General features: G+C 49.9%; 1 protein-coding gene across 1 annotated transcript; it reads left to right on the top strand.

Moving 5' to 3' along the window:
- Positions 1–251: 251 nt before the first annotated feature.
- On the top strand, positions 252–2034 carry LOC136533180 (AAA-ATPase At2g46620-like). The gene has a single exon (XM_066525751.1). It carries the CDS (start codon positions 377–379, stop codon positions 1946–1948), a length of 1572 nt encoding a protein of 523 aa, XP_066381848.1. The 5' UTR covers positions 252–376; the 3' UTR covers positions 1949–2034.
- The last annotated feature ends 11531 nt before the right edge of the window (positions 2035–13565 follow it).

Raw genomic sequence — 13565 nt, 5'->3', positions numbered from 1 at the left:
GCACCCGGACACGAACTCGCGCAGGCCGGATCGAACGAGTCCAAACCACTGGAAAGCCGATGCCGACCGACGAAACCACACGAATCCACCTCGGCTACTACGCCCGCCTCTGCAGGCCGCGGCCTTCCGCTGCTCCGCCTTCTTTGACCCCGCGCACGCCACGTGCCCACGCCGCACCATATCCGCGACCGCACGACGAGTCTCGGGGCTGGGCGCCCTTAAAGCAACATTCCGATCTCCTCTCCCCTCTACTCCGCTCGCCGAAACAGACGAACCGACGTGACCGGATCAAAAGCAGGAGGCAGCAACAGCCAACGGCGGGTTCCGTTCGCTACGGAGTAGGGAAGGGAAGGGAAGGCCGGGGGCGCGCGCCGCGATGGGGCCGGACGGCGGCGGCGTCGGAGGGGTGATCGGGGCCCTGGTCTACGGGGCGCTGGCGGTGGTGGCGCTGCGGCTGGTGCTGTCGTACAAGTCGGCGGCGCACGCGCTGCGGCGGGCGTGGCGGTGGGCGGACGAGTGGGCGCAGGCGTACCAGTACTATGAGGTGCCGCGCCTCGCCGGGGACGGCGGCGGCGCGGAGAACCCGCTGTTCCGGAAGGCGGCGGCGTACGTGGCGTCGCTGCCGTCGCTCGAGGACGCGGACGCCGCCTGCGTGCTGTCGTCGGCGGCCAAGAGCAACGACTTCGCGCTGCAGCTGGGGCCGGGCCACACCGCGCGGGACGCCTTCCTGGGCGCGCGCCTCGCGTGGACCAACGCCGGGGACGGCCGCCTCGTGCTGCGCGTGCGCCGCCACGACCGCACACGCGTGCTGCGGCCCTACCTGCAGCACCTCGAGTCCGTCGCCGACGAGATGGAGGCGCGCCGCCGCGAGCTGCGGCTCTACGCCAACGCCACCGGCGATTGCGCGCCGCGGTGGACGTCCGCGCCCTTCACCCACCCGGCCACGCTCGACACGGTGGCCATGGACCCGGACCTCAAGGCCCGCGTCCGCGCCGACCTGGAGAGCTTCCTCAAGGGCCGCGCGTACTACCACCGCCTCGGCCGCGTCTGGCGCAGGAGCTACCTGCTCTACGGCGCTCCCGGCACGGGCAAGTCCACGTTCGCCGCCGCGATGGCGAGGTTCCTGGGATACGACGTCTACGACATCGACCTGTCCCGCGGCGGCTGCGACGACCTCCGCGCCCTGCTTCTGGACACCACCCCGCGGTCGCTCATCCTCGTGGAGGACCTCGACCGCTACCTGCGCGGTGGCAGCGGCAACGGCGACGGCGAGACGGCGGCGGCGAGGACTGCGCGTGTGCTCAGCTTCATGGACGGGCTCTCCTCGTGCTGCGGCGAGGAGCGCGTGATGGTGTTCACCATGAGCGGAGGCAAGGACGGCGTGGACCCGGCCGTGCTGCGGCCGGGGCGGCTCGACGTGCACATCCACTTCACCATGTGCGACTTCGAGGGATTCAAGGCTCTGGCAAGCAACTACCTGGGGCTCAAGGACCACAAGCTGTACCCGCAGGTGGAGGAGGGGTTCCACGCCGGCGCCCGCCTCAGCCCCGCCGAGCTCGGCGAGATCATGCTCGCCAACCGCGGGTCCCCGAGCCGCGCGCTCCGCACCGTCATCAGCGCGCTGCAGCACGTGGCGCCGTCACCGTCGTCAGCGCAGCCGCAGCGGACCAGCACCGCCGCGCGGCCGCCGAGGCTGACCTCGAGATTGTCCGGGCACCTCGACGGGGCGAGCGCTGCGGCGTCGGAGGAGGCCAGCACGGCGGAGCATTCGCCGCGGGGCGGGGGCGGGGGAGGTTTCGCCAAGGACGCGCCGATCAGGGAGATAAAAAAGCTCTACGGTCTGATCAAGTACAGGAGCCGCAAGGACGCCGGCGTCGTGCCGGTGGACGACAGCGCGGCGTCGCCGAACGGGCGGGGCAGCGACGTTAGCTCCGAGAAGGACCGGTGATTTGTTATTCGGGCTTTGTTCTTTTTCTTTTCCGGTTTTCACTTCTGATAATGATTTCTAAGTACAAATTTCTTGTTTATTCGAAACGTCGGGGCTGTACATTGTAATTGTAAGTAATCTTGTAGCAGTAGGGGCTTTCTTGTCACTCCAGATCCAGAAACCGTGTTCATCTGAAACGCATCCAACTGTGCGGCAGTAAACAAGCTCACACAATGTTCAAAGGTAACGGCATATTCGCAATTTCGCATGCTACGTGACATCTGAATTGCGGGCATGAGCCCAATTGACATTTTGGTGACATCTTACGAAATATACTCAGGTGCAGTAGAACAGCAAATTCTCAACAACGACTAACAACCAGGACAGCATATTTGTTAGATTGATTGTAGTTAAAGTATTTCGTTACAAAGTCAAAGATCTTTGTTTTTTTAACCCCAAAAGAACATAGATCTGGATTAAATTTGAACTGACTGAACAATTGTTCTATATATAAAAACACCATACTACATCGACCCATAGACCATAGTCGTGGACTCGTGGCAAGTGTCAACTGTAATCTGGCTGGAACAAGCGGTCCACACGACGACAAGCGGGCAGTACCAAGTGAGGAACTCCCAATCCGCCATTAGTTTCCAAACATCGTGGTCTGCACTTTGTACCAATCTCTGTCACCGAGCTCGCATTAACCTGGACCACCGCCGCTGGTCCGTCCCGGCCCCCTCGCCGGCCGGGCGGCCGGAGCGCGGCCGCCGGCAGCTTCGGGACAATCGGCGCCGATTCCTTTTGCCACCATCCAAATTCTCCACTGCGATTTGATTAAGCACCGGGCTGGCTGGCTGCGGTTGCGACCTCGCCATCACACCGCTTTCAGGTGTTAGCCCGCGTCCGCTTCGATTCCGGTTCGCGCTTAAAATATAGCCGGACACGCGCGATTACGCGGTGCCAAACAATGCGATGAAGCAAAGACATCCATTATTAAAAAAAAAAGTGTTTGGGCTAAGCGGCTGGTGATGATGATTAGGGGCATGGTTCCGCGAGCTAATGATGTGCCTGCTAGGCACTTGTTTGCTGCATGTTGTTATTGTTGTTGCACGTACTCCTACAGCTTATTATCTGTGCCGTTTGGAGGAATGTTCACTCAGCACCTGCAGAGCCCAGCTAGTTCCAAGGTGTGGAGCAAGGATCAGCCGCCGCCGCACAGCACAGATGTCCTATCGCTGTTCCAGCTTTGCAAGATGAACTGGACGGGGGTTGGAGCCTTGGAGGAGGACAGTGGGCGTGGCCTCTGCTTCACAATCACAGGATGGGTGCCTGGATGCCTGCTCATCGTCCTTCAATCGGTGCGGTCGCATTACTCCTACCATCCGAATTCATATCAGATTTCTCCCAGCGTTGAATAATTGATCTCTTTTTTTTTCATTTTCCTATGATACGGTCTTGACGAACTGACTTAAGAAGATGAGGATGCCGTCGTATGCAGTAGTCCTACTGCTAGTATATATTCTAACGCAAGATTTCAACGTAAGAATCATTTCGGTTGGATTAGTTTATAAGTCCATAGCTGAAAATACTGCTGTCTGATTTGGTGTGAGAGAAAAACACTATTAACTAGCTGATAAGCCAAGCCAGATAGAGACAGTTACGTGCCGGCGGCTGCATAATTTCCGGCACCGCACCTCACACCTGAACTCAGCACAACAAAGCCACAGGTACAGTCAGTCACGGTCGTGTGTGTCAAGGATACGGGCCCGGCGAGTCTGTGCCGTGAAACGGAAGCAATTCCAGGCTACGGCGGCGTTCTCCTGTCCGAAAGTTTTTGCGAGCACGGAAGGGAAGGGACTCTCCGGTGCTAGACTTTTTTTTTCCGAAGAAAGGCGATAAGAGATTTGCCGGATTTTCTTTAGACAGGAAAAAAAAAACAAATTAAAAGTTCCAAGCACACAACTGGAGCCGAAGCTCATGGCCACCAAGGCAACTCGGCCAGGAACCCGACTAGCTACCAACCAGAACCTCCACCTGAAGCCTAACAGCCTAACAAGAGCCTTTTATCTGTTTGCCATTATGGTCGTGATTTACATGTCACCGTAAAATTTGAGCGTATTCTGATGCTATGACGCAATTTTTTTTTTTTTTTTTTGATCTTACGGTGTCAAACTGCTTGTATAAAAAAAATCCAAACTGACCCTAGGTCTCAACGCTACGGAAAAAAAAAACAACAAACACACGCACGGACGGGTTAGTGGCCAGGCACGCTTGTGAGGTGGGGCCTCTGGTGCCGGCCGGCGTCGAGCGTCCCCAGCACGATGGTGGGCTGGGAGGGGTCGCGCATGCAGCCACACCCGCCCGAGGAGGTCGCCAGCGCCGGTGCCGACGGAGTCGAGAAGTGCGCAGTGGCCACGAGCACCAGCAGGAGCTCCCGGAGGCACAGGGACGCAGAGCGCAGCAGCAGGCTCGCGGCTGCGCCGCACAACAGCAGGTCTTCGAACACGGCCGCATGGGCGAGCTCTGGTCCGGACGCGCCCCGGCCACCGCGAAAGGCATGCGTGAGCTCCTACCGCCGCGGCGACCATGCCGTGGTACAACCGAACGGCCGCGCCGTGGGCATTGGCGCGCGCAAGCCCCGTGAGGATTGAGGTCCAGGCGACGACGTCCTGGTGCGGCATTTCATCGAACAGGGCTTGCGCGGCGGCGCCAGCGCGAGCCAGCTTGGCGTAGGCATCGACGAGCGAGTGAGCGAGCTCCGCCGCAGCCACCGCGGGCGCAGCAGGACCGGCGCATCTAGGCGCGGCCGTGCACGGGGTTTTGGCATGGCCAGGCGCAGGCCAACGCGGCGAGACGAGCGGGCCCGGCAGCCCCTCGGCGAGGCACCCCTGGGCGTGGAGGTGCCGGTCCGGCCACCCCCGGCTGCTGGCGGGGCGAACCAGGCCAGCTCCGGCCGCCGCCGCCGCCCCTGGCCGCGAGCAGGCAGCCCAGGCCGGCCGTTGCCGCTGCCCGGGCCATGGGCCCCACGCGGTCTGGCTGGTGGTGGTAGCCGCAAGCCGCGTGCTCTTCCAGCTTGGCATGGCAAGCCCAGATCCTCAGGCCTCAGCTTAGCGCTACTCTTCTTGAGGAGGAAGAAGGCGTGGGAGTCGCTGACAGCTTGACCCACCCGGCGGAGAGAGAAAGAGGCAAACGAGGAGGTTACGAGAGAAGGGCAGTTTAGACGTTTTTATTGGCGGGACCCACGTGTTAAAACTGGCATACGACAAAAACTAGATGGAATGGCTTAGGAGGGAAAAAAGTGTCATGGTATATAAGTGCATTTGAACTTTTTAATGATACATAGATCGCTACCGTCTTTTATAATGGTACACAGGTAAAAGGCCTCTAACAACAATGATAGTAAAAACAAAGAAACAAAAAGGAGCCCTGTCCAGGCCCTCAGAACCAAACAAGGCCCAGTTTAGATCCAAAAAATTCGGCAAAATAAGCACTGTAGCGTTTTCGTTGTTATTTGACAATTAGTGTCTAATCATAGTCTAATTAGGCTTAAAAGATTCGTCCCGTGGATTTCGTCTAAACTGTGTAATTAGTTTTATTTTTATTTATATTTAATACTTCATACATGCGTCCAAAGATTCGATGTGACGGGGAATCTTGAAAAATTTGGCATTTTAGGAGGTAACTAAACAGGCCCCAACTGCAGAAACGCCCCCAACAGTGCTCTTGTTGTGATCCAACATTAGATGTATTTGCCAACTGGTATTGCATCAGATCTTCCTTGCAAAGCATCGCCACTTGATCAATCTGCATAACGTTGTTATGAAAAGTTCTTCTATTGCGCTTCTTTCATATGTTCCACCAAAAATAGATGATAATTCCATCAAACTTCCTTCGCTGATCTTTGTCAATTTTTGCTCGACACTTATGCCAGTAAGTATGCAGGGATCCCGTCATACCCACACTGTCAACCACCGAGAGGCTTAGCCATCGCTTTATGATGGTCCAAACTTGTTTTGTGAATATGTAGTCCTTGCAAAGGTGCGTCGGTGTTTCCGGATCAATACCACAAAGCTTGCATATTGGGTCGTTCGGCCAGTTTCGTTTCGCTAAATTATTCGCAGTTAAGATTTTTTTATGCAGCAACGTCCAAGCAAAAAATCTGCATTTGGGCTCTATCTTTGCTTTCCAAATCGGAATGAGTTTTAGCTTGCTAAATGTGCCTATGAATTGGATGACATAGGCACTTTTGGTTGTATACTCTCCATCTGTAGTCCAGCGCCAACGAATGCTATCATCCACATCATCTTGCAACTGGATTTGGTTCACTTCTTCCCATAGGCTGGCATATTTCTTTATTTCCTGTGGCGTGACTAACAGAGTGATGTGCGATATCCATCTATTGTTTTCAAGCGCCTTTTCACTGTTATGGTTTTCCTTCTAGATTTCTTGAACAACATTGGTGCAATAGCTTTCGATGTTCGCCCATTAATACATGATGACATCCAGAACTTGGCCATGCTACCATCTCCTAATGTCACCACTGTCGATGCCGTGAAAAGCTCCAGTCTCGGCCATCCACCGGAAGATCAAGTTTGTTCCATGCTCTATCCTGATGTTTCCATTGGTACCATAACCAACGTAGTCTTAAAGCTCTTGAGAAGCGGTTGAGGTCCAGTACCCCTAAACCTCCTTTGTCCTTTGGTCTTCACGTCGTCGACCAGTTGATGATGGAATGCCCACCATAAACCTTATCTGGTGTCTCTCCCCTCCATAGGAAGCTTCTCCTCAAACGATCAATACTTCTAATTAACCACTTGTGTTTAGGGAAAGCAGTCATATGGTAAATCGGTTGAGATGAAAGCACCGTTTTTACTAGCATCTCTCTCCCGACTATGGATAAAAGCCTACCTTTCCAGCCTGGTAGTCTTGCCCCTATTTTGTCAATCAAAGGTTGGACCTCTATCTTACGCAGTTTCCGTAGCTGTAGAGGGAGGCCTAAGTATCTACTAGGGAAACTACATATCTTTTCGGGGAAATTTTGCAGTAACTGCGAAACTGCTGTGTTGTCCAATCTTATAGGAAATATTTCAGTCTTGGAGACGTTGATCTTGAGCTTTGAACAATCCCCAAAAAATGCAGTAACCTGAGTAGGTTGTCAAGCTCTGTGTTTGTTGGGTAAGCGAAAATGGCTGCACCGTCCGCGTGCAGAGAGCACCGCAAGGTCACTGCTTTGGGCAGTACCCGGTTTAATATTCCTCTTTATGCGGCCTTGTCGATGATACGCTGAAGCAGATTGATAGCTAGGATGAACAAGAGGGGAGAAAGTAGATCCCCCTGCCTTAGCCCCCGAGCGTGCTTGGTACCTTGCGTCGGCTCCCCATTGATCAATACTTTTGATGATGCCGTTCCTAGAAGGGCTACAATCTAGTCTCTCCATTTTATGCTAAAACCCAGAGGCCCCAGCACCTCAAGAAGGAAACTCCAACCTATGGAGTCGAAGGCCTTTGATATATCTAATTTAATAAACAAGGCCGGTCTTTTCTTTCTATGCAAAAGTTGGATAACGCTTTGTGCGTAGATAAAATTGTTATGAATACATCTCTTCTTGATGAAAGCATTTTGAGCATTTGACACTAGGGAGTTCATGTGGGGTGACAGTCTATTTGCTAAAATTTTTGTGATGATTTTGGCAACGCTATTGATGAGACTTATGGGTCTATAATTAGAAAGTGATGTTGCATCTTGTGTTTTGGGCAGCAGGACGATGTTTGCTTTGTTGATTAAGTTCAATCTTGTGGTCTGGTGGTTGTTAAAGCTCATGACAGCTTGAAACAAATCTCCTTTAATAATCGACCAACATTTTTTATAGAAGATTCCTATGAAGCCATCCGGACCCGGTGCTTTTTCAGCCGGCATGTCTTTCACCATAGTTTCTAATTCATGTTTAGTAAATGGTGCATCCAAGTCTTCGAGGTCATGAGGAGCATATCCTAATTCACTCCAGTTGATGGCACTTGTTCTTGTAGAAGTTGCTCCTAAAAGATTTGAGAAGTGAGAATGTGCAAGCCTTGATTTATTTTCTTGTGAGACCACTAGGCCTGAATCTCCATTGAGTGCACTAATATAAGTTTTCTTCTTCCTCATATTGGCATGCAACTAGAAAAAATGTGAGTTTGTGTCCCCTTTGTGAATCCAAGTGAGCCTCGAATGTTGTCAAGCCCGTGCTTTTGGCATCGCTGCTATCCCAAGTGCCTTTGTCTTGACGTATTTCTTGAACTGGATCTCCTCTGATGTTAGATCTCTCGACTCTTGCGCCCTTTCTAGGTTTGACAAAACTATATTTAGAATGGCCCACGTTATCTTATAGCTTCCCAACTATTTTCATCTCTAGTTCTTCAAGGCTTTGGCCGTGCGCAGAAGTTTGACGTGTAAGCGCAAAATGTCATCATGAGTGTCCACCGTTGTGTTCCATGCTTCTTGAACCGTCTTGAGAAATCCGAGCATGTTCGTCCAGTAAGATTCGAATCTGAAACCTTTATAGAATTGCAGTGCCACGTCTCCCTAGAGGAAGAGAGGGTAGTGGTCTGAACCGAGTGATGCTAATGCTTATAAGTGGGTTCTTGGAAAATTTTCAAGGCAATCCGTCGAGGCAAACATGTGGTCTATCTTTGTCATTGTAGGCGTTTGTTGATCATTACACCAGGTGAACTTTTTCCCTTGGATATTAATTGGTGCAAGCTCAAGATCATCCATGGTGTTTTTGAAACTATTGAGCAATGTTGATTTTTTAACAATTTTTGTAAACTAATTTTAAATCTAACACTGTTTTATTTTTTCCCCAAAACTAACACTTTTGGCCATGCCTATTGCCATGGCGCGGTGAAACGTCTATGCCGCGCCATGCATGGTGGCATAGTGGGAGGATGATATGGCGTCGTCGTGGCAAGGTCTGCCGCGCCACCCATCTTGGCGCGGCTGTGACGCGCCAGTGCTGGTGGCGCGTTAAGGGCCAGTAAAAGCCCGCGACGCCCCCACTGCGCCCGCCCTCGCCCTCGACCCTAGCGCACGCCATCGCTGCCTACGCCATCACCATTGGCTCTGCCCAGTGCCACCGTCACCAAGGGCCGTCACTGTCGTCAGGCAGCCGACCACCAGGCGCCGCCGTCGTCGACCGCCTATGCCTCGCCAGTGTTGAGGCGCTAGCGCCAGTGCCACTGCCTCGCCAGCGTCGTTGGTCGGTGAGGCCGCCAGCGGCCATCTCCTTCGGCTTGGATGACCCCAAAAGGTCCCCGCTTGTCAAGGTAGCTCCCTCTCTCGATTTCTTGTTATTATGAATGTTATTTTAGTTAGGGTTAGTGATTTAGGATAGTTAAGGTTAGTGATTTAGTATAGTTAGGTTAGTGAATTTGTTTATTTAGGTAGGTAGTTTTTAGGGTTTAGGTCATGTGTTGTAGTACAGATAAGGTTTGGTTAGGTAGTTAGGGTTTAGGTTACTATTAGTTAGGACTTTGGGTTTAGGTTATGCTACGAGAGGATACGACGAACACATGTATGGAGGGGGAGACTTTAACGAGACCCATGGCAGGAATCTTTGCTCTGTTTGTAAAGAACCTGGTCATAATGCTAGTAGGCATAGAAGACGAGGGCAACATGTCCATACATAGAAGCTGCTTATTTTCCTAGTGAAGTTGTTTAATATGTCTGTTAATGTTACTTTGAATATATACATGTGCTTTCATATTGTGTTCCTATTGCATAACAAGTAGTTTAAATTTTGCAATGCTACATAATGTTAATTTGAATATTGTTAATTTGAATACTCTAACCCTTTATTTATCAATTTATAACAGGATGGCCCCTCACACGTAGCACCAGTTGTACCCCTTCTTGAGGTGGAGTACGACGACCCGCACCGAGCACACTTCTTGACTGACATTGACGCAGAGATGCCCTTGCCTCCTTTGAGGCCCCACATGCACACCAGGACGCACCAGTGGGACGAGCGTTACGCATCGTACATACGGCGTGTCGGCTTCCTCGAGCTTGTCTGTGTTGTCAACTATGGTTTTTCGCCCCTTAACCCAGCACTACTTACTGTAGCTGTAGACAGGTGCGAGTGACTTCATTGTACGTAAACATTTTTATAACAAATTTGAGGTAACTAATAGTCGTTCTATTCTTATAACAGGTGGAGGCCTGAGACCCACACGTTCCACCTACCTTGCGGCAAGATGACCTTGACCATGCAGGACATGAAGTCTATCTTTGGCCTTTGGTTGGGGGGACTTCCAGTGATAGGTATAGTTGACAACAATCACTAGAGAGAGCTGGTGGCTCAGTTCACTGGCTTTCTTCCACCGGACGATGAGGTTTCTAAGAAAAATAAGTGAGCAATTCAAACCTATTTAATACTTGCATTGCTTTCCTGCAGCCATCGGATCTCATTTTCTTTGGTGAATTTCAGGAAAAGTTCCGGTGTTTCGTCGTCGTGGATCATAGAGCGCTTTGATTATTTGGACCCATAGGCTATTGAGGCTTAGATCGACAGGTTTGCTAGAGTGTGGCTCTAGCACTTTCTTGGTGCTTTCCTATTCCTAGATGTCTCAGACAACACCATCAGTTGGATCTTTCTTGACATACTACGCCAGCCGTGGGTTAACATAGCGGCGTATAGCTAGGGCAGTACAGTCCTGACATGGACATATCGACAGCTATGCATTGTCTGCCATCGCACCTTAGGGTATGAGAATCTTGGGGGTTGCTCCTACCTACTCTAGGTTTGGTGTTGAGAACGATGGCCCATTAGGAGGCCCCTTGTTACTGGTTTCCCTATAAGTACTTCGGTTTACTATATTCTTCGAGGAAGTTACATATGATGAAATTATTAATGGCTAATTCATTATCATGTTTAATGCAACATTGGAACAGGCAGGATACACTGCATATAGCTTTGTATATCTGGACACAAGCAGAGTTAGTTAGAGGAGATGCGAGGCGCAAGTATAGGGAGTACATGGACTGTCTCGACGTCCTAACACAGCATCAGGTTACGCTCTCTTTACTATCATACATGTGACTTGTTCGATGTACACTATATCACAACCTAACTCAATTACAAAATGTTCAGGTGCATTGGTGTCCTTGGGATGCTCCAGAGCTCTAGGACTATTTGAGTCCTATAACTAGGGATGAGTCAGACGAGTATTGCTGTAATGTCCCTATTATTTTCCTCCACGTGGTCGAGATTCACTTGCCCATCAGGGTTTGCAGGCTGTTTGGAAGAATGACAGGCTACCCACCACCGCTTTACTCCACCAACCAAGAATTGCACGGGTTTGTTATCGATTAATAACAAATGTATAAGTCAGAGGTGTGTATGGTACAACTAACGATCATTTTGTTGTAGGTATGTTCGCGGGAAGAGGTACAAAAAGTGTTAAAAATAAAAAAATTGCAATGTTAAATTGATGCGAGAATTATTTTTGTCTTCGGCTCAGTAGATTAGATTGAAATCTCCTAGAAGCAACAACGCTGGGAGAAGGTGTTGTTTCAGCTCCATAAGTTCCTGCATGAAGAGGAATTTATCTGGGTCTGCCTAGGGCCCATAGAGGCTCCATAGTGCTAGACTTTTGGGGAACCCATTGCCATGATGTGCACACAAGACAAAAGGCCTTCCGTGTGAAGCTGAAGCTCAGATCCCATCATGATCATCCCTAGCACAAAATGGTCTAGCCTGCGTGGCTCGATTAGTAGTCTGATAGCGTGATTGGTTTTCATGCCCCCCTGAGTCTTAGCTCGCCAAATCGTCATCACCTTATTCCCTGGCCGAAAGCAGAAGGGTAGGCCGACGGTGAATTAGGGCAGGGCATCAAGGCCATGGCCATTCATGAGGACAATTAAGCTTTGGCATGGACTGTAATACAAACAGTTCTGGTGCATATCCAAGGTGTAAAGTTTTAGGATGTCACATAGGGTGTTACATGGGGTGTCGTATGGGTGTTCGAATACTAATAAAAAAACCAAATTACAGAATCTGACAGTAATCCACGAGATGAATTTATTAAGCCTAATTAATCTGTCATTAGCACATGTGTTACTGTAGCACCGCGTTGCCAAATCATGGACTAAATAGGCTTAAAAAATTCGTCTCGTAAATTAGTCGCAAACTGTGCAATTAATTATTTTTTAGTCTATATTTAATACTCCATGCATGTGTCCAAATATTCGATAGGATATGAAGTAAACTTTAGAGGAAGAAACTAAACAATGCCTGATAGATGATGATATGCGTACAGTACCCTAGGCCTGGACTGGCGTGATGTGACAAATGCATCACGGATATCGACTATTTCCCTGGCGCAGAGCTCAGGGCTTCTCCAATGCAGTGAGCTGGCATGCTACCCCAACCACCACATAGGCAGCGAGTGTTCCATGTCACAGAGATGGTAGTCTTGCAGGGTGTTAGAGGATCCTATAGGAGAGGCGATGATCTCATCTGATGAAAAGCAGAGGAAGAAATCAGAGTGAGCGTTGCAGCGATGGAGCGGCACATAGCGGCTCCAACCCTCAAGACCACTCCTAGTTCACGCGTTTTCTACCACAACAAGCGGGAAACTCCAATCTCTACGCGCTAATTTCTATTCCCCTGAAGTCGCATCTGCTTCCTTCTTGCTTTTTCGCCGCCGTCGCTGCTGCTGCCCATCGATTCGTCCTCCATGCCTCTCCTGTTGCGAAGGAGAGTCATCAAGATGTTGACATCCCTGTGATCTGACTCTTCGTCTAGCCACCACTCATCGCCAGACTCTGCAGGTTCGTTGGTGTCTAACCCTAGGTGATTTTCAGTTATATATGCATTCGTTTCCTTGCCTGACTTGAGTGATTCCCCATCAAAATCTATGAATATTTATTATCTTTCACTGAATTGCAATGGGTTATTGTCGATCTGGTTGTTTTCTAAATTTTTTTTGGAAGATTCAAAGAAACCCCAAATGTTGGCTGGACAGATGAGTTTGATTAATTATTTAGTTTGGGTAAGTTCATTCATGATAGAAATATGAGATTAGATTATAGTAATATGATGTCCAAAGATCAAACTAATCTATGATTTTTTTATTGTTCATGGTTCCTAAAACTTATGGAACAAAACAACACTTTTTGGTGATTAGAATGTCTATTATTGAACTACAGTACATTCATAGGTAGTAGAATACTCATGCAGCTCATGCTGTTAATGATTGGTGTTTTTTTCTTACCATGTATAGTTGTTTGGCTCATACCTTTTCTTATCATGTATAGCTGTTTTCTAGTGAGTACTGGTAGAGAAAAATGCTATTTTTCTTGAACTGCAATTACAGTAGTAGTACTGAATCATGTTGTCCATTGCTTATGAAACATTTAATCTTCTAGAATTATTATTATTGATACATACTTCTAACATGATTTATCCATTTTCCTACCTTGTTGTACTATTGTTTCTTGCTCAATCACAAAGGAGTATCGTCCAAGAGGTGGTTTCATGAACTTTCTTCAAGGTGTGGATGGTGCTATAATCTCAACCTTCGGACCATCCTTGCACCCACAGCATCCTGCCTACCAAGCGCATCACTTTCCTATGCCATATACTCATTTCATGGGA

This window comes from Miscanthus floridulus, unplaced genomic scaffold, assembly GCF_019320115.1.
Source record: "Miscanthus floridulus cultivar M001 unplaced genomic scaffold, ASM1932011v1 fs_79_1_2, whole genome shotgun sequence".
In the NCBI taxonomy this organism is placed as follows: Eukaryota; Viridiplantae; Streptophyta; class Magnoliopsida; order Poales; family Poaceae; genus Miscanthus; species Miscanthus floridulus.
This window is presented reverse-complemented; position numbering and strand designations above follow the sequence as displayed.